The sequence below is a fragment of the Carassius gibelio genome, chromosome A5 (assembly GCF_023724105.1).
Source record: "Carassius gibelio isolate Cgi1373 ecotype wild population from Czech Republic chromosome A5, carGib1.2-hapl.c, whole genome shotgun sequence".
Lineage (NCBI taxonomy): Eukaryota > Metazoa > Chordata > Actinopteri > Cypriniformes > Cyprinidae > Carassius > Carassius gibelio.
In genome coordinates, this window is record NC_068375.1 from 20,341,539 (window position 1) to 20,362,274 (window position 20,736).

General features: G+C 38.2%; 1 protein-coding gene across 3 annotated transcripts in view; it reads right to left on the bottom strand.

Annotated features, from left to right (window-relative positions):
* Positions 1-20,736, bottom strand: part of LOC128000293 (drebrin-like protein A) — a 39,005-nt gene that overhangs the window by 2,074 nt on the left and 16,195 nt on the right. For 2 of the 3 annotated variants that reach the window (XM_052592254.1, XM_052592253.1), the window contains exons 2-13: positions 11,467-11,522; positions 9,986-10,098; positions 8,915-8,989; positions 3,313-3,450; positions 3,043-3,120; positions 2,656-2,807; positions 2,507-2,561; positions 2,304-2,378; positions 1,236-1,341; positions 671-1,135; positions 196-585; positions 26-106 (exon numbers count right to left, since the gene is read on the bottom strand). In XM_052592254.1, the coding sequence (XP_052448214.1) occupies positions 26-106; positions 196-585; positions 671-1,135; positions 1,236-1,341; positions 2,304-2,378; positions 2,507-2,561; positions 2,656-2,807; positions 3,043-3,120; positions 3,313-3,450; positions 8,915-8,989; positions 9,986-10,098; positions 11,467-11,522 (1,784 nt within the window). The remainder of the gene's footprint in view (positions 1-25; positions 107-195; positions 586-670; positions 1,136-1,235; positions 1,342-2,303; positions 2,379-2,506; positions 2,562-2,655; positions 2,808-3,042; positions 3,121-3,312; positions 3,451-8,914; positions 8,990-9,985; positions 10,099-11,466; positions 11,523-20,736) is intronic. The other variant, XM_052592255.1, reaches the window with a different exon arrangement.

The following is a 20,736-nucleotide window of genomic DNA, read 5'->3' on the forward strand; positions in this document are numbered from 1 at the left end:
CTGGTAGCTCTATTGAGCTCATTACCTGTGCCATTCAGTGGTCTGCCACATTCGGATCCACCTTCTTCATTCATCACATCATACTCTGAGGCATTCACACATGACTCTGGACACACAGCACGAGAAACATATCAATGACATCCCAACCATAGACACATTCTGCATTTCTTCCCATTACATCTCTGTTCTCATCACCTTGGCTCTCTGGTAGGTCCTCCTCAACTTCATCATCTGTGATTGGTACCACATGTCTGGGCTCTTCAGGTTCTAAATGGTCCACATTTGCCTGTAATTCCTCAGATTCTGCAGAAGGCTGCTCCTCAGGTTCCTCCTCAGACTCTGACTGTGGTTCCTCTAGTTCCTCAACCTCCACCAGGGGGCTGATGAGAGTCTGCACATCCTCAGGCTCTTCTACTGCTTCTTCATAGTTTGTGGTGATATGTGTATCTGAAGGTGGAGCTGACATGGCTGAAGGTTCCTTTAGTTCCTCTACCTCTTCTTCGTCTTCTTCGACAAGCACAGCCTTGGCAGTGAACTCCACTCCTGGTTTTGGTTCACACAGGTCTCTAGAGCTGGTTACAAGCTCTGGAGAGAAGAAAGTGTCAAGATGATTCAATCTGTAAGACCACTTAGACCTTTACTGTTGTTAGAGGACCCTAAGTTAACTTACCCATAGTGTGCAGTGGGTTTTCTGTGAGTGAAGTTGGAGGACGTTCTGTTCTGACAGCAAGTTCTTCACTGATGTCATAGTTGTGAGACACTGATTTCTCTTGACTATCCAGCAGCTGTGGAGATGCAGGGGAAGCTGGATGGTGGACTGGGGCTTGAGGAGGTGGCCGGTGGAGTGGAGGGGCTCTGGAGACAGGCAGACTGGGTAGAGGTGATACTGGTGGGACAGAGCATGGGGAAGGTGATGTGGGAGGAGATGTCTGAGGGCGCTGTGGTGAGGGGATCGTCCGGTATGGTGGACTAAGTGGGGACGGTGGACATTTGGAGGATGTGGATTGGCTGCGTGAGAACGGAGACCTTGCAGACGGACTGAGAGGGGACGTGGAACCAGAAGTGGAATTGGCCCTTTCAAAGATGAAGGCTGTGTCTGTTAAACTGCGTTGGTAGCGACGGAATGGAGATTTCCCTAAGCACCCGAACATAAACATAAGTCAAACAGACCTCAAGTGAATGCAATAAACACCGGAAACTGAAAAAGTTAAAGGGCTTCTGAAGGTCAGGTTTACCTAAACGTGGTGAACCAGGGCTTGAAGAATTTTGCGAGGATGCCGATAACTGCCTGAAAAACTCTCTGGGATTGATGGTGCGCTGGGAAACAAGTGCTGCTGCCTCCTACAGGCCAAAAGAAGAGACATCATTCAATCTAGCAAAAATGTGGTAGTGTTGATAAAAGAATAGCCATGAAGGAGATGTAAAGCAGTGGGTCTCGACTGCTTTTGCTTCATACATACATTGGTGACTCAACCAAGATTTTTGAATGCAAATGTAAAACAAAATTGTCTTTATAATGAAACACTGAAATTTATTAATATTACCATGCACTAAAGAGGCAACATTCACCTGTGCAAAATGATCAATACCATGAAGAAAAAATATTACAAGTTAAATTGGTTTCATGTTTCACAGTAGTTCAAGCCAGTAATTCAAAGCACAAGTCACTTTGTGTTCAGCATTAAACCATATGTGACCCTGGTCTTAAGTGTCAATTTTTCAAAATTGAGATGTATAAATCATCAGATAGATGAATAAATAAACTTTCCATTGATGCATGGTTTGTTAGGGCAGGGCAATATTTGGTTGAGAAACAACTATTTGATATATGGAATATGATGGTGCAAAAAAATAAAAATATTGAGAAAATCAACTTTAAAATTGCCCAAATTAAGTCCTTAGCAATGCATATTACTAATCAAAAATTACGTTTTGATATATTGACGGTAGAAAATTTAAAAAATATCTCCATGGAACATGATCTTTACTTAATATCCTAATGATTTTTGGCATAAAAGAAAAATCTATAATTTTGACCCTTATAATGTTTTTTTGGCTATTGCTACAAATATACCCCAGTGTCTTAAGACGCCTGATTATGTGGTTAGTTGAAAGTTATTATTTATTTTTCCTCTGAAAACCACTTCATTTTGTGTTTGGAACTCATGATCTTACTGACCGTAACAAAGTTGTGTGTTAATTCTAGTCTAGTAAATGTAGTCCTGTGCAGGGACTAGACTAGGTTTACTTTGGGTTGTACTGGCTGGATCTGGATTATTCCCAAAATAGGGGGAAAAACTCACTGCTGCTTTCTCAATGGACTCGCTGCGTCTGAGCCGGGCCCTCATGTCCTCCTCGAGCTCCCTCTTCTGCTGCTCCTGTCAATTACACAAAGAAGCCAATATTGTTACCGGTTATGACTCCATAAGATCCTTAAACCACAACATGTTGAAAAGCTTACAACCTCTCAGTAAAAGAAACTGAATAAACTCATTAATAAATTCACCCATCTCGCTTTTTCCTCTTTTTCAGCCTCTTCCTCAAGCTGAGCCTGGACCCTTCTGCGAAAAACACCCAACAGGAAGTTTAAGCTGAAACACTGTAATTAAATCAACTTCAGACAGAAGTGGGTTTTATCAGGTGGATTTGACAAACTTTTGTTCTTCAATCATCTGTAGCTTTTCGCTCATCTTTCTCTCCCTCTCTTCAGCCTCTTTTTTTTCCTGTAGAATTCGTTCTCTCTCCCAGCGTCGTCGCTCTTCTACAGTCCTCCGACGTTCTTCCTCCTTTCTCTCCTCCTCCTCACGCTAGCACACACATCATATGACACTCATTTATGATGGACACAGAGTACTTTGATTCTGGTCAACTGCAAATATTAAATATGAATCAAATATTTTTGTATGATGGCTGGTTGATTGTACATTATCTCTTACATGGCTTGCATATATTTATATCATTGTTTTATATTTTTCTGCAGCACTTTGGGGAACACACAGGCTGTTAAGTGAGAATCCAGCTGTAAACACAGTTCAGCTGTACCTCCGCTCGTGCCCAGAAGGAGTCTCTGTTAATCCGTCTCATCTCCATGGCAGCATTTGTCTTCTTGTAGTTTGTACCCTGTGGGTGTGGCACACAAATGCAACAAAAGACTCAAAATGACATGAAACATATCAGTGAGAGACAATTAGACCTCTTAACCATGTGTATCAATCAATTCTAGTGAGAAACAGACTTCTCCTATTTTAATTAAGGAAGCTCTTGTGCTAAGCCAAGTCTGTGTGTTTTTTTTTATTTTTTGTGGTAACTTACCACAGTCTCCTCCTCATCCATCGTCCTCGAGGTTCTCCTCAGCCTCTCCATTGGAGGTCGAATCTTTGCAAAAGCAGCTGTTATCTGCTCCTCCGTCACCTCATCTTGCTCTGAGGCTGTAATAAATACTTGAGCTTCCTGTAGTGACATCAACATCAAACATCAAGAGAGTAAAAACTACTGATAACATCGTCGAAGCTGCTACATTTGAACACAGTTTTCAACACAGCAATTTTAGATAAGTTTGTTTCTCATTGCATCGGCTGTTTTACTGCATTTATATTAAGGACTGAATATTACTCTGATAATATTGTGCACAGCAATTTGTCTTCCTTTGTGGGGTCTGTGAAGAAAATAAATAAAGAGCTAAGAGTATTTTTTTTTTCGATGACCAACAAGCTTACCAGCTTTTGTACTGGAAAAAGTTCACAATAGTCTCATTATTATTACTTTTTTTTTCATTTTTTTTTTTTTTTTTTTGCTGTTAATATTTATTAAGGGCCTTGCTGTAGCAGGCAAGACAACAAAACTAACAAAAAAAAATCACTACTTGCTACTAATTTTCTTAACATTTACCTCATTCGGTTTAAAAACAACTTTGAATATAAACATTATTTTTTCAAATAATGAAAAATTCCCACAATTAAAAAAAATAGTGAGAACTAAATGTGTGATAGAGAGAACAGACTAAGGGTCTGAATTATTTTCTGTTGTACATCAGAGGCAGGATGTAAGAATGTATAAGCATGTCTTCATACTACATTTTCCCTTATACGGCATTTTCCTGTCATCAGCTTCCATCTCCAGCTCTGAAGATCCTCTGAGGATTTATATTACAGAATACCACAGTTAATCACTGCTCAACAAAACACCTCAGATCACAGTGATTCTAGTGTAAGACAGAGCGATCTGTTTTGTTGGAGAGAAAGGAGTAGAAGAGCATTGCGCCTCTGTGATGATAGACATTGTGCCAGAGGGCCTTGTGAGTGCCGGATTGGGCTCCAACCCCCCAAAAAACCCCACAGCTTTTCAATGGATTAACATACCACTACATTCAGCCCTCTTTCCACATTTCTCTGACATGCACAAGAGCTTGAACAAGTCAGGACCAATTTAGCTTTTTCAGTGACTGGAAAGACTTTATCTACAGAACATTAGGTTCAAATTGAGCAAATTTTCTCCTCCCTTCTTTTATCTCTTCTATCCCTTTTTTCTGCTTGGGAGGAGTTAAATGACTTGATTCTCTGTTATTACTTGCTTTAGATGAGCCCCTTGACATGTAGTTAGCCCCAGGGCTTGATGAACACTGATGCCAGTATTAACAGCACCGAGGACAGACGCTCTCCCATACACACCTCGCCAAAGCCTGCAGCTCAGTGTCACACTATACTGATACCTCACCACAGATCAGTGCTGTTACCATTCAAACATTTAGGGTCGGTGAGATTTCATTTTTTTGTAAGAAGTTCATATTTTTTTACATTTCATTAAAGGGTTAGTTCACCCAGTAATCAAAATGATGTCTTTAAACCGTCATGTCGTTCCAAACCCCTGAGACGGAACACAGTTTTATTTGAGATATTTTAGGTTTAGTCCGAGAGCTCTCAGTCCCTCCATTAAAGCTGTGTGTACGGTATACTGTCCATGTCCAGAAAAGTAAGAAAAACATCATCAAAGTAGTCCATGTGACATCAGAGAGTCAGTTAGAATTTGTTGAAGCATCGAAAATACATTTTGGTCCAAAAATAGCAAAAACTACAACTTTATTCAGCATTATCTTCTCTTCCGTGTCTGTTGTGAGATTTCAAAACACTGAAGTGTAGTGATATTTGTTCACAAACAAATCATTTGATGTAACCGGATCTTCTTCAACCAGTTCACAAAAATGAACGGAATCGTTTGAAACGTTTCGCATAAGCATTAATCCACAAATGACTTAAGCTGTTAACTTTTTTAATGTGGCTGACACTCTTCAAACAAACCAATATTCCGGAGTAATTCATTTACTCAAACAGTACACTGACTGACCTGCTGTGAAGAGAGAACTGAAGATGAACACCGAGCCGAGCCAGATAACGAACGAAAGATTGTACTCATGAGTACTACGCTCACGAGTCAAGAACCAGTTGCATTGGTTTTCGGAACACCAGTTCTTTCGGACGGTTCAATTCAATAAACCGGTTGAAGAAAACGGTTCACCGGTTCTTTTGCGCTCAACGTTTTGGCGTCATTTGCGATGATTGCCCTTCATTTAAGCCTTCGGTTTGCCTGGGCTCATAACATTAGCACAGAATCAGTTCAGAATCGATCACCAAAAGAATCAGTTCAGTTCAGATCCGCTGTGTGTCAGTTTGCTTCACACTGAATCACACATGCGCAGTATCATCAGCTCCTCGGTTCTCGAGTCGGACAGAAACTGTTCTTGACTCGAGAACGAGTCAATCTTTAAAACGATTCAGTTCAAATCAGTGAACTGGTTGAATAAATGAATTACTCCGGGATATTGGTTTGTTTGAACTCAGTGGGAGTATCAGCCACATTAAAAAAGTTAACAGCTTAAGTTTAAAACGATTCAGTTCGATTCGGTGAACTGGTTGAAGAAGATCCGGTTACATCAAATGATTTTATTCGCGATCCGGATATCACTACACTTCAGTGTTTTGAAATCTCACAACAGACACGGAAGAGAAGACAATGCTGAATAAAGTCGTAGTTTTTGCTATTTTTGAACCAAAATGTATTTTCGATGCTTCAAGAAATTCTAACTGACCCTCTGATGTCACATGGACTAATTTGAAGATGTTTTTCTTACCTTTCTGGACATGGACAGTATACCGTACACACAGCTTCAATGGAGGGACTGAGAGCTCTCGGACTAAATCTAAAATATCTTAAACTGTGTTCCGAAGATGAACGGAGGTCTCACGGCTTTGGAACAACATGAGGGTCAGTCATTAATGATTATTGGGTGAAATAACCCTTTAAGGATGTATTCAAATGATAAAAAGCAACAGTAAAGACATTTATAATAAAACAAAATTTGTATGGTTTAAAAAAAGAAAATTATTCAGAAATAATTTAACCAATCAAAATCAAAATCTTTTGAAGTTTACCACACACCCCTGGATGGGAATCACAAGTCTTATAGTCTTGATTTGTGTCATTCATAAATTGGGATTAATTGTCATCACTGATGACTAATGCATGTTAAACATCTACCCTGATGGCTTATTTACCACTTTTGATTTGGTTTGATTTTTTGGAAGCCTTTAAAAAGCTGACTAGTCATTATGCACACATCACAGCCCTTAATAGCACAAACTCGTCATGAGGAGACAATACAAATTGTGAGTGATTAATGGAGGAAGCAGGGAGGAGTAACATGAGGGATTTAGACTGTATTGCAGCTCGTCTTGTTACTGATACTCTGAAGGCACATCCCAGAAGTCAAGACGTACTGCACACTATGATAAATGAGTTGGGTTTAGTTCCCCATGACTGAATGTCTTTGGAGACTAGGCCTGGACTAGAGAGCAGGAAAACACAAAATGGGTGTTGTTGCTTTTAATAATTACTTAAAGGGATAATTGTCCTAAAAAATTAATATTCTGTCATCATTTACACGCCCCTCATAAACCCCATGACTTATTTTCTTTTGGCAACCATAAAACAATATTTTAAAGAATGTTTCAGTGTTTTGTCCAGGCAATGAGAAAACCCTGCCAGCCTAATTAAAAGATAAAAGACATGCAAGAGGACAAAGGTTTGCATATTTGTCACTGACTATGGCTTTGTCACACACTGGAGATTTTACAGATTCCTTAATCCAAATTTAGAAACCCTTATCATTCATTTAGAGGAATGTTGAGGCAGAATGCTGTAAATGCCTCTGACAGCTTGTCTCCGGCTGTCTGATTTTAAGGTTATAACAGGGTCCGGTCTCATTCAGTATGTGCTCCAGTTGGTTTGGGGGCTCAGCCTCTCCCACGCTATAAAACTAAAATCCCAACCTTACATAACCTAACAAAATTCATCTGCTTAAACAACCATCAATCAACATAAAAACAACAACAAGATTGAAATTAGAATGGAAACATAATCAAAAACACTTTTGTAACCCACTCATTCTGACTTTTATCACACACAAGCACACATTGGGGATGAACGAAACAATACAAGGTCATAAAGGATGTCGATCTCAAAAGAGAGAGAAAAACTGAGAATTAAATAAACAGCATTCTTGGCATGCCTGTGACGCTGACCGGGCAATGTCTTTATAAGGCATTGAAAATGTCCCAGACATGTCTGACTATTTCATAAAACCATCTGAAAAATATGGTAATGCATTGCTGGTGGAGCAAATAAATCCACAGACAGCTTCAAGAGGCAAACACTTGCATCACAAGATATATACAACTTCATAAACGCTGACGTTCCTCAAAACAAAAGCAGATTTTCTTTTATCCTTGTCTGTCTCTTTAATTTCTGCTCTTCTCAGTCAGTCTGTGTGGTGCCTGTCAGTGGCACTGCTCGGCTGTTCAGGAGAACAATAGGACGTGACAAGAGAGGAAAGCTTTACTACAATAAAAGCTGGCACCAAGCTGCTAGCCAACACTTTACAGATACTATAGCAAAGGAAGAAAACCATTTAAAAGAGGGAAATCTCAGAATATTACAGAGGAGTGCATTTGGACACATATTAGGAGGGCTTATGGTTTCAGAGAGCCTTTTTTACATACTCCACCCATTCATTCAAATAGACACAAAACATTTTTCCCTTAACCTTTTCATGACTCCTCACTATTCCAAAAAGAGGCCAATGCGAAATTAAATGTAAACTTAAACTTAAATAATAAAAAGGATTGGATGCATATGTTTGGGGATGGAGGGTGTTCATATAAAATGGTTTAGTCTGTACGTTCAAATAGCAATTGCAAGGTAAGAGAGATAAAATCACGTACACCATTTAAATCAGAAAGCATGAACTGTGATATATTAGAGGCTCTGACTAGACACGTCTAACAATCTTAATCAGAATTTCTTCTAGCATCCATATCCAAATAATAACCAAATAATCTCTGCACAACCTGTGTGTTTATGGCGGCGTCCCCTACAAGATTCATTGTCTATATGTCTTGTATTCAGCTTTTATTGACGCACCTTCACAGAGATATGAAGAGAGAGAGTGCAGATGTCTTACAAAAAGGATGCAGAATATTCTGGAGCCATACAAACACAGGAAGTACATGTATACAAAAATGGTATGAATGTACAGTATGCACGAGGGAGCGATTTTACTCAGTCCACGTCTGAATGCCTCCAAATGCAGCTGCAGCAGTATATGCTGTATGATTATTGATGGTTTAAACCAGCACACTATTAAAATACCTTGGATTCTGAAATACAATGCAGTTATGAAAGTTTAAAGAGTTTAATTTATGAAAGATGTCAGAAGAATCATCCAGACAAGTAAAGTAGCCTGCTGATTATAATGCTGTCATTATTCAAACTTTGCTCAGGAACTCTATTATGTGAAAGCAGATGATACACAGACAGCTAGACAATGTCGAAGGGTTTTTTTTGTTTTTGTTTGTTTTTTTACCTTGAAGAAGGTTTTGATTGCAGGCACATGGCTGACACATTCAGTTCTGCGGATCTCATCCACACTGTTACCGACCTGTTTGATGTAGACAGAAGAGATTGTGTGAGAAGTGACGAGAAGTGACAGTTCTATTATATTTAAGAGACCTAAGCTTTCAAATAAACATCTAAATATAAACCCACAAGCTATTTGACATAATGTGGTGCCACCTTTAAACATCCTCAAGATGCTACCATTCAAAAGTTTAGGATTTTTTTTTTTTTCGAAAGAAAGCTCTTGTGCTCTTACGCTTTCAAAGTTGAAAACAGATGAGCTGCTTAATATCTTTTCAGGAATTATTGACGAGTAGAAAGAATAAAATTTATTTGAAATATATTTTTATTTTGTAATGTTGTAAAAGTCTTTATTGTCACTTTTCATCAGTTTGATGCATCGATGTTTGATGCACCAGTCTAATTCACAAGAAAGTCTCTTGCAGTTAACAGGTCACAGAGACCACGTCCCCCTTATCTATACAATGCCTGACTGGCTACAGATGGCACCTCTGACCCCAACCACAACATTCCCACTTATCGCCTTGGCAGCCAGATCCATGATGGATATTAGGAAGGTTCCCGTCTGTATTTGAGCTCCTTCAGCTACAAGTCTGAAGGTCAAAGCCCTTTTGTGATGTGAAGCCACTGATACATCTCATCAACAGGAGCCTCACATCCATCGCTTAAACACAGACTGTTTAATGATGTGGCAGCTCCAACCAACGAGGAACCACTTCAGGCTCACACCCCACGGCAACAACCAATAGGAGCTTGGTATAAACATCTGACATCCAATCAGAACAAGGCTAAATGACCTCATCCAGAAGTATGTGTTATAAGAGCTACAAATATTTGAAGCACCCCATAAAACGGGAAAGACAGGCGTTTGATCTAAAGTTTAGGATCCTGTCTACTTGTAGTTTGTGTAAAGACCTGAGAGGACTCAGAGTCTACATTTTAGTGTAGTATGTGTGCATAGATTTGTTATGGCTGATATAAACTGATATAAACATACAGATTCTGCTTGTGAACTTACCCAGCAGACCATGACAATCTGTGGTTGTCCTGTTTCTGTAAGTCCCACCCTGCAGAGGCCATACATTGGCCAGCTGCTGTGAAATTTCCCAACCAGTTCTGCCAAACCTCCAGCTGGCATAGGGCAGAGAGAAATAAAGGGACAAAATTAGAGGTCCAAACCTTCTTCATGAAATAATTGCCACATGAAAGTAAATGCCTCAGCCACTATGAAAAACTTGCATTCTTTTCCCATATTAAAATGATAATCTCCGGAGAACAGGACAGGTCTGACGTAATTAGCAGAGCTGGTCTTTCTCCAACACTCAAGTGAGATTTTTCTGCTTCATCTGATATTAAGAGGAACAGTGTTGGCAGTCTGAGCTTTAATTGGTAATCCTCTCTGATTTAGAAGCGTTTCACAAATCAATGTTGCATGGTTGACCTCAAATAAAACACAACAATGACTGCCCACATTTTAAGTGACCTTGGTTATGGAAGTATTTTTTTACATTAATTTTCTCCACAGGCGTTTGCAGTGGGCCACGCACAGGACATTATACAGGAGCTGCTGGCCCATGGGGAGAAGTCTGGGTACAAGTAAATAACAAACATTTTTTGTTGTTTATAATTATAAATTACAGGATAAGAAACTTTTAGAAAAAAAAAAAAAAAAATATATATATATATATATATATATATATATATATATGTTGTTGTTTTTTGTTTTTTTTGACAATTGCATTCACAAAGAGCAATTTCTCAAAATATTGTAGTGCTGAGCATTTACCGTATTTATTGGACTATAAGTCGCACCTGAGTATAAGTCGCATCAGTCCAAAAATACGTCATGATGAGAAAAAAATATATATATATAAGTCACACTGGACTATAAGTTGCATTTATTTATAACCAAGAACCAATAGAAATCCGTCTACAGCCCTCTCGCGGCTGTAGACGGTCATGTTTTATCTTGGTTCATGTCTCTTAGCTCATTTCTCTTGGTTCATGTCAAATTAATTTTAATTATTAAATTGAAATTTCGGTAACATTTATTATTTGTAAGACTGGCTTCAATATTTGATTAATTCACTTTTCCAAACCTAAAATAATTGTAAAAAGACCAGCTTTTCCTTGGCTGTGAGAAGACTGATGATAAAACTATAGATAATATTATACTAGATTAAACTACAGATATACTAAAACAATAAGCCAGTGATTATATATTTAATAATAAGTATATCTGAATCAATTTTATTATGTCGTTCACAATCCTTTATAAGAGTGGATGGACACTGTTTGCTGTTATTCCTGTTCCTGTTTCCATGGCTTTCTTCGGTTAGCGAAATGTTACACTAATGGGTAGTGTAGTTCTTCACATGAAATTCTGCAACTAAACCAGTTGAAATCACACTGACTTACCCCCTTGTCCTTTGCTTTATTGAGCACTGGTACAATTTAAGACAAAAAACAACAACGGAAAAATGTTTGGAGCAGTCTCACCTCCGGAATCTGTGAGTTTGAGATTGTTGGTCACACCCTCATACGTAAATAAAGCCCTGAAAAAGACAAGAGAAGTACATCAGTATGGTACACTGGAGGAAAACGCAGCAGTGCACACTGTAGGAACTAGTGACAGAGGTTAAGTTACAAGATTTGTTGAAAGCTGCTTGTAACATAATATCCTGAACCAGACTATAGCAAGTGCTAAAACCATTTCAAAGTGAGGCAAGTACAGAGTCAATATATCAATGGTGATCCTTGACCGTTCACAGTATGAAACAAATCACGGCTCTCCTTGCATTTCACAGCCAGAAATAATCCACATCACATCCTTGCTTATGTCATCTTAAAGGGGTCATATGATGCGATTTTTTTTCTTTCTCTTTGGAGTGTTACAAGCGTTTGGTGCATGAAGAAGATCTGTAAAGTTGCAAAGACTAAAGTCTCAATTCTTTATCAAAGATAAGACTCTGCCATGCCCCCATAAAATGGCTCATTCAAACACGCCCCCACATGTCTACGTCTGCTGCCCAAATGTTCACGCAAAGAAAGAAGCCGTGGTTTCAGAAACCGCAGTTAGTGTTGAAGCAGCCATGTCAGGGAGATAATGTGTGTATCTAGGCGGAAGCAAAAGCACTTTATTTGGCCTTCCAAAAGTAGATGCATTTAGGAATCTTTAAGATTACTTACAACAGAACAGCAACGCATTTTAAGGATGGTCTTTTTGTAAACCTAGGAGAGAAGGTAATTCTGACTTTGCTACAACAATCTGGCACTTCTGAATCAGCTACTGTATGTTTTGTTATTAGTTTAACTATTTGCTATTGACTGTTGAGTTTTGTGCATCGAGTAATTGTGTGTGTGTGTGTGTGTGTGAGAGAGAGAGAGAGAGAGAGAGAGAGAGAGAGGGTCACACAGTGACACATTGGAGTCAGCTGTCTTAACCGTCCGTTGCTTTTTTACTACAAACGCATTCGAGCTTTGATTATGGAAAGGGGCATTACATTTCTGCAGAGTGCTTGCAGTGTTCGGCCAATCACAATGCACTGGGTCAGTTGGCCAATCAGAGCAGACTGGGGTTGTCAGAAGGAGGGACTTTGTAAAAACAACGCGTTTGAGAGAAGCGGGGCATAGAGGGCCTACAATAATGCAGTAAGTGGGCTTGAGTGTGAGGACCATGTGTACATTGTCCATGTATTTATCTTACATGTTCACACTATTCCAGAATGCTCCAAATATTGGACATGTATGATGCATACCAAGCACTGACCTTAGTAAACCTAGCAGGTCTTCTCTGGAGTAATGCGTATACTAAATGTTCTTACAGAATAGCTGACCTGAGTCATCTCTCTGTCTCTCTTCCTGTATTATTGCCAGTAGTTTCCTGATTTTTCAGCAAAAGTTCCAAATATTTGCTTCAATTTGAGTTTGAAGCCCGCTGTCGTTGCCTATGATTATTCATTGTTAGTGAAACTCTAAATCTGACAGGCTCAAGTCAGGGCTTTTTACCCGATGATCCTGGGGCTACTAGCTCTAATAGCAAGTGTATTCATAGAGTATGAATACACAGAACAGTATTTGAACCCAGGTCACAGCTTTCTGTGGTTATGCATCATGCACTGGGACTATTACTTGGAACTGAGGCTAAGAAAAATGAATGGATTTTGTATCAGGGCCACCCGGCCACACCAAAGCAAACAGTGAAATGCAGATGGGGCACTTGATTTGTGAGATTAATAAGACTTGAGATTCAGTGCAATGCTGCATTTGTTGGATTGGTCCATTGCCAATTTCCCTGCTTAGGGAATTGGGATCACAGTTGTAAAGCTTTTTGGAAAGGCTCCCTTCTGTGGCAGTTATTTTGGTGCAACACTTTTGGTGAGGCTTCTTGTTTTAAATGGCAGCTGATGAAATTGGCACTCAAAGACACATCCATAGAGTTTTCAAATGCCATTCCTAACACAAGAAATAAATGTAGGCATATTCTTTGAGTAAAATATCAGTTCCCGGACAGGATTCACAAAAACATTGTGAAGATAAAAGTTTAGAAATATTTTAAGAAAAATTCTAAGTTCAATTGAAATGTTATTAAATTCAGTTCTGAAAACTTTAAGAAGTTCTCAAATATTTTTCTTAAGAAGGTTTTTTTTTTCTTCTGAAGAGGTTGACAGGCTTTGGTGTTCTAGACTGACTGACCAACTGAATGAAAAACACTTCAATTACCGTAATAGTCATAATAAGCATGCACACTTTTTCTGTTGATGGGAGTTCAGCACACATTGGCAAGTTTTTTAATTCGCTGTGTATTTTGAATCGTTTTTTAATTCGCTGTGTATTTTGAATCGTTTTTTAATTCGCTGTGTATTTTGAATCGTTTTTTAATTCGCTGTGTATTTTGAATCGTTACTTTTAAAGAGCCCGATTATATTCATCATTGCTTACTTACAACAATTAACTAGAAACAACCCAACAAATTTCTATCAATGTGAGAAAGTAGTCCCAAGAATATACATTTTCAATATTACAAAAATAAAACGCCCCAGTTTACTGCTGTGTATCAGGTGCAAATAATGATAAATCTATCAGTTGGCTTACTGTTGAACTTGCTGTTGAACTGTACACCACAGCTGCCATTATTAACCGGTTAATCTCTGGGAAAACGCTTGGTCTGTTCCAACAGTTAGTCAATGTAAAATGTCAAGTAAATCCTATAATAATATGTAATAACAGCCTGGCTCATGGATCAAACTTGTCCAGCAAGAGCTGGGCACTTTTAATCATTTCCAATGCATCTCTCACTTCCATAATATATTTATTAAGCGAGAGCCTGAAGTTCATTTCTAAAAACTCCTCCCTTAGATGACACATATGGGGGACTATTTATTAACCTCAGGAGGGCTATAAATAATATGATTTAATATAAACAGTAAATACTGTAAATATATAATTAATTGCTTATATGTTCAAAGTTTTGGACATTTTTTAAAGTATTAGTATAAATATTTACCATTTACATTTAAACCAATGACAATAAACAAACAAGTATTTCTCAAGTAAATATTTCATTTTAAAATTCAAAGTAATGTTTGAAAAAAATGTAATGTTTACAAGTACACCATTATTCAAGTTAATAATAAAATACTTTTTTTCAGTGATCTAACAATTGTTAGTATAGTCTTCATTGCATGATAATTCATATATTCAGCAAACTGATTCTAAATTACAATAAGATATAACTACGTATTACAAGATGTTTGTATATATAAAAAAAAAAAAACTCAATAGATAGGAATTGATGAGAATTTTCAACAGAAGTTAAGCAAATATGCACAAATGTGCTTCTTTAAAAATACAAAAAGTAGTGCACATTCACATTAAACTCATCACGAATCCAACGTGCAGACTACAGTTGTGCAAAACAACAATCCTTTTCCAAAATTCAGTCTAAATGAAAATTGTATCTAGCTATGTGTAGTTCATGTATAGTTCAACACCTTATAGAGAGAATTCCTTCACTCTGTCCTCTGGAATTGACACTGAATGAGGATAACCTAAACCAGCTTGTCGTCATCACGTCTCTATTGTCTCCAAAGCTTCTGATCTCTGGAAGCCTCTGGGCTTTTGACTCACAGCTCAGACACAAGCAACAATAACAGACCGTTTCCCCTCATCAGAGTCTGTGTGCAGCCAAACCAACATACCAGTCTGCAATTAGCAAGTTGTGACATCATCGTTCCAGATCCTTCCACCAGTATGGGAATAAAAAGGACTACAGAGTGAGAGTAACAGGCGATCAGAGATGTGCTAATACCAGCTGTCTGTTAAGGTAACTTGACACAAGCGTATCGTGAAGGGGAGCTTGTTAACACAGATAGTAATAAGAGCTTTTTTTTCTTAAATCTTCTGCCATGTGCTGGAGTTGACAGACATTTTTTGTCCTGTGTAGGTGTGGCCTTGCCAAACAGTTTAACAAGAGATGAGGTTTGTAATAATAAATCATGTTCTGCAATGAATAAATTCCAATTAAGTAAGAACAATTAGTAAACTCAAAATGACAGCTAGTACTTAGATCAAACAACACTACAAAATTATGCTTCCGTGCATTAAGGCAAACAAATATGCATTTCATTTAGCAGCACGCATGAGCCTATTGTATATCTGGTCACTTTAAAAGCATGTTGTCTTGTGGCCAATTGGTTCATTTAAGGGTCAAATCAAATCATGCTCCAATCAATGAAGCAATAAACATGAAGCTCCACTGAAATGCCGTGGTATATAAGTGTATTTATCTATACAGTAAAGACCACACACATTCCCATTGACATAGTAAATGAGCACAAACAGTCAGCACTTTACTCACTGTCTTTCAGGCATGCACTGCATCTCCATGGCATCTATGACGTACCCTGGTGAGCTAGAGCACACATGCAGCTAGTTGCTTTGCATGAACTGAAAGGAGGACTTTTGTTCTCTGAATTTACACTGTCTTTCACTTTTCACATGAATTGGTCTCAAAAATCCCACGTCCTTGCATGAAATTGTAATCATTTGTTGACAATGGGGAGAATTCACAAAAAAAAATGTGTACTTTTGTAAACTTTTTCTCCACTTTTGTATGTGCAAATGCAGCATGAAACAGAAGTTGCAATCATCATTTCTTCCCTCTTGTGATGTAATTCTAAGTGAACAGCTTCTTGTATGAGTAAAATGTAGGATGAGACTTGATTTTGTTAATTGAGATGTCATTTGAGTGAAAGGTTGTAAGGGCAAATGAACTACAATTTCTTTTTTTACACATAAATATTTTATAATAAACAATGCAATATTATATAAAATGTATAGAATTTCAATATAATGTCCATTTTGATTTTTGGTGACTTTAATAAACAAGTCGTGGATTCAATTCCAAGGAAAGTCATGTTGAATAAAGTGTCATCCAAATGCATTAAATGTGGTTGACAAATTACATATTTTCTTGATTTATTCCACACCTAGTAACCTGGTAATCCACATTTGAATGCACCTCAACTGAGGATGTTACACAACACAGTACAGTGTGGTTTTATATAATATGAATTCCCAACCACAAGTCCAAAAAACCCAAAATCCTGTAGAACTAGACTGAGTAGGTCTGGACTTTATTTAAAGAGCTTGTCAGTACAACACTAAAAACAAAGCTGAGAAATCCAGAGGGACCAACATGCAAATGAAAGCAAGAACTGACTGCAAGAACAATGTGTCAATGATAGTGTGGCCTGACTGAATACTAAACTAAATCAGATAAATAATTAAAAAAAACACTTCACAATGTACCTTTATATATTTCTTGAAATGAAATCTAATGCTGCACTAGACATTTCCTGGAGAGTGGAGAGAGGTGTTGTCTGGAAGTCGTCTGGACTGTCCTCACCTCACACATAGACACTTCCTGTGTCAAGAGTCTGATGAGAAAAACACAAGCAGTCCTTGTTCTGCAGTCCAGCCAGCTATGAGCTCAAGAACAGAGAATGAGGAATAGAGGGAAAAAAGACTGAAATACAGGCCATAAACAAATGAGCGTGCATGGACAAGGTTTGCACAGGCAGCACAAAGGAGAAAGGAAAGAAGAAACATTGGAAGGATGTTTTTAAGATGTGAGTGATTTACGTGGGTGTTTGTATAGCAATTTAAACAATCAAAAAAATACTTAAAAATAAATCTAAATGTACACTACAGTTCAAAATTAGTCATTGAGATTTTTTAAAAAAGAAACTAAAACTTTTATTGAGCAAGGATGCATTAAATTGGTAAAAGTGGAAGTAAAAGGTTAATACTTGTTACTTGTTCCATGGAGAGTCTATGGAATCACCAATAATCAAAAAAATATACTTTGAAACATACTGATCAACTAACGTTAAATATAAAAATACTGTATTTAAAACAGCTAGTTCATATTGCGCGTCCTGTTACAAATCTGCTGCATCTGCGAACGGAAGTTATCAGTCTAAATGTTCTGCAGAATCAGTCAAATATAAAGTATTCATAACAGGTAAGTTCATTTATTTGGAGTAGAGTTGAATTGGACTGATGCATCAGTCATACAGCGCTCAGGACCACGTGCCCCATGACGAGCCTGAGGCACCGCTACAGAAACAAGAATGAGATACATTCTAACATTACTGTGGCATTAAACTCAGTTAGTGAGGGCTCGTTTAAAATATTGCACATATATAGGCCGTTCAGATTACTTATTAAAGTGCAATGAAATACCTTATATCTGCAGACGATGTACATCTGTTTGTGGATGGAGACTCATTCACTGGCTACAGGCTCTAATTCTCATTTGCGCACACATGTGTGTGTGTGTGTGTATGTGTGAAATGTGGTGCTGAAGTGAAATAGCTGGGCATTTTGATAGCCGAATTATACCAGGCCGCCCAATAAAAATAATAATAATTATTATTATTTAATACATTCATAGGAGAATGAGCCTAATATCATGTTGACTATCGACAGAGACATCTGCTTTCGTCTATATCTCTGACTATCGTTGATAGGCAGACACACTCTTGCAGTTTAAATCTAGATCAAAGACCCATCTCTATAACCTGGCCTACACATAACACACTAATACGTTTCTAATATCAAAATTATTTTTAGGCTGCATTATTTAAGTAAACCGGAACCGGGAACACTTCCCATAACACCCGATGAACTTGCTCCATCGTCAGAAGAATGGCATCTACGCTAATATTAGTCTGTTTCTCTCTTATTCCGAGGTCACGTAGCCACTAGATCCAGTCTGTATCCAGATCAGAGGGTCACTGCAGTCGCCCGGATCCAGTACGTATCCAGACCAGATGGTGGATCAGCACCTAGAAAGGACCTCTACAGCCCTGAAAGACAGCGGAGACCAGGACAACTAGAGCCCCAGATACAGATCCCCTGTAAAGACCTTGTCTCAGATGACCACCGGGACAAGACCACAGGAAACAGATGATTCTTCTGCACAATCTGACTTTGCTGCAGCCTGGAATTGAACTGCTGGTTTCATCTGGTCAGAGGAGAACTAGCCCCTCAACTGAGCCTGGTTTCTCCCAATGTTTTTTCTCCATTCTGTCACAGATGGAGTTTTGGATCTTTGCCGCTGTCGCCTCTAGCTTGCTTATTTTGGGACACTTCATTGACTTGATTGCAAATGATTGCACAGATACTACTTATACTGAACTGAGATGATGACATCGCTGAATTCAGTGATGAGATGCTTTTAACTGTCATTTTGCATTACTGACACACTGTTTTCCTAATTAATGTTGCTCAGTTGCTTTGGCACAATCTGTTTTGTTTAAAGCGCTACATAAATAAAGGTGACTTGACCTGACTAATATCCAAGTGTTAAGCTAAATGTTGTCTCTAACATCCTGACTACATCTTTTCTCTGAAAGCCATGTTGATAAACTTCAAATAAACTCCCAAGCCAAATCCACTTGGATGTCCACCTTGCCTAAGATGGCCACATTCCATCTGTAGTGCGTAAAGCTGGAAAACAGCTGTGGAGAAGAACATTCAGCAAAATCAATGGCTCAAGAGAGAAAAGAGGCCAAGGGAGATTTACCTACGTGGTTGTGAAATAAGCTGGCATTTTCTCCAAAAAACGATTTGAGTCTAAAGTCTAAAGTGTCGAGTCTAAAGTGTGGCATATTTTACTGTTCCAGAAAACCCTTTAGACCCCTTAGTCTGAACTTACTAAATGACTAATAGCTCCTTGCCAGTGCTGCTACAGTGTCTACAAACCTGTCATTTTGGTACTTTTTGGCTCACTAATATTCCTTGGCCTGTTTAAAAACAATCATAAATTCAAAGCAGACACCTAAAACCAATGGGTCCAAATGTCACTACACTAAAATCACTTGTAGAAATGGCAGTTGGCATTATTTACATATGTAAAAAACTTTCTTTGCTCATTATGAACTGACAGAACCAAGTTCTTTCATAGTCAGTGTGTCCTAAATAGTGAAATTTAAGCCTCACTCATAAAAGCAATATGAAGTAAAAGGTTTGCCCAAGCTTGCAGTAAGCTGGCCTGAGGCATTTAGTGTGCAACAACGATATGTGAATTTGCTTGTGTGCTGAACCACAGATTACAGTTAAATATATCCGAAGTTGATGTTTTGTGCTGAACATGACATGCAAAACAACAATACCAAGTAGGAAAAAATGGGAACAATAGGGGGAAAAAAGCACTGCTTTTAAGAAAATAGTTAGGGACCATTACTGCCATTGAAGGATCAGACAGAGGCCTGGAAAACCTATCCCAGTATGGACAGTGGACACTCTAACAATCTTTGCAGAAAGTACAAAACAACTTAAGCACACTGCCATCTGGCACAGTAACCTTGTCAAACTGAATGCAGTGTGCCAAGCGCTATTCATTTGGGTGTATGCTGGCCTGGAACAGGAACAGGCACAGGCGAATAGCTCAACACAATAAAACGAGTTCAATAGCCAAGAGGCCTGAAATGTAGACTGAAACTCAGAGACATGAGTCTAATGAAGATGTATAATAAAAATAATAATAATATTAAATACACTTTACTGCTTGTATGGAGTAATCTAAGCTTTATAAGGCATCTATAGCCCCTTTCACACAGAGATTACAGATAATACATGGGTAATGTGTCCCGGCGATTGTTCCCGGATTGTTAGATTTTGGTTCGTTATGTGAGAGTATAACTAGACCCCTGGGTGCCAATTTTGTGCCACTGGCAACTCTTTGAAGAGTAGAAGAGGAAAGAATGCATCCGGATTTCCTGAGACTGTGGAACACAAAAGGATGGAGCTGAAGAGCGTACAATAAATAGTGAAGGATGGGGTGGGGGGTGAAAAGGAGTATGGGGGAATGAATTTAAGAGGATGGGGGATGGGAAAAGAAAACAGACTGAGGAGGTTGGCATTCAAATGTTATATATGCTTGCAAAATGAAATGGCATGCAAGTATGAGAGTGAATAAGTGATACAGAGATGGAGAGAGGGAGAAAGATTTGTATATCAAGGATGATAAGTCAAAGTGCAGAATCAGATGACAGTTATACAGTATGTCACAATGGAAGGTACATGGGCATGAAAGAAACTCTGGGATCAGAACTGGGAGTTTCTGTTCTGCCAAACAGCTCAACAAATATGAGTCTTTGAGAGAGAGAAAGAAAGAGCAAAAAAAAAAAATTATTAGGTTTATAATATGTAATATAATAAATTCTAAATTTAATTTAAATAATAAAAAAATATTAAAAA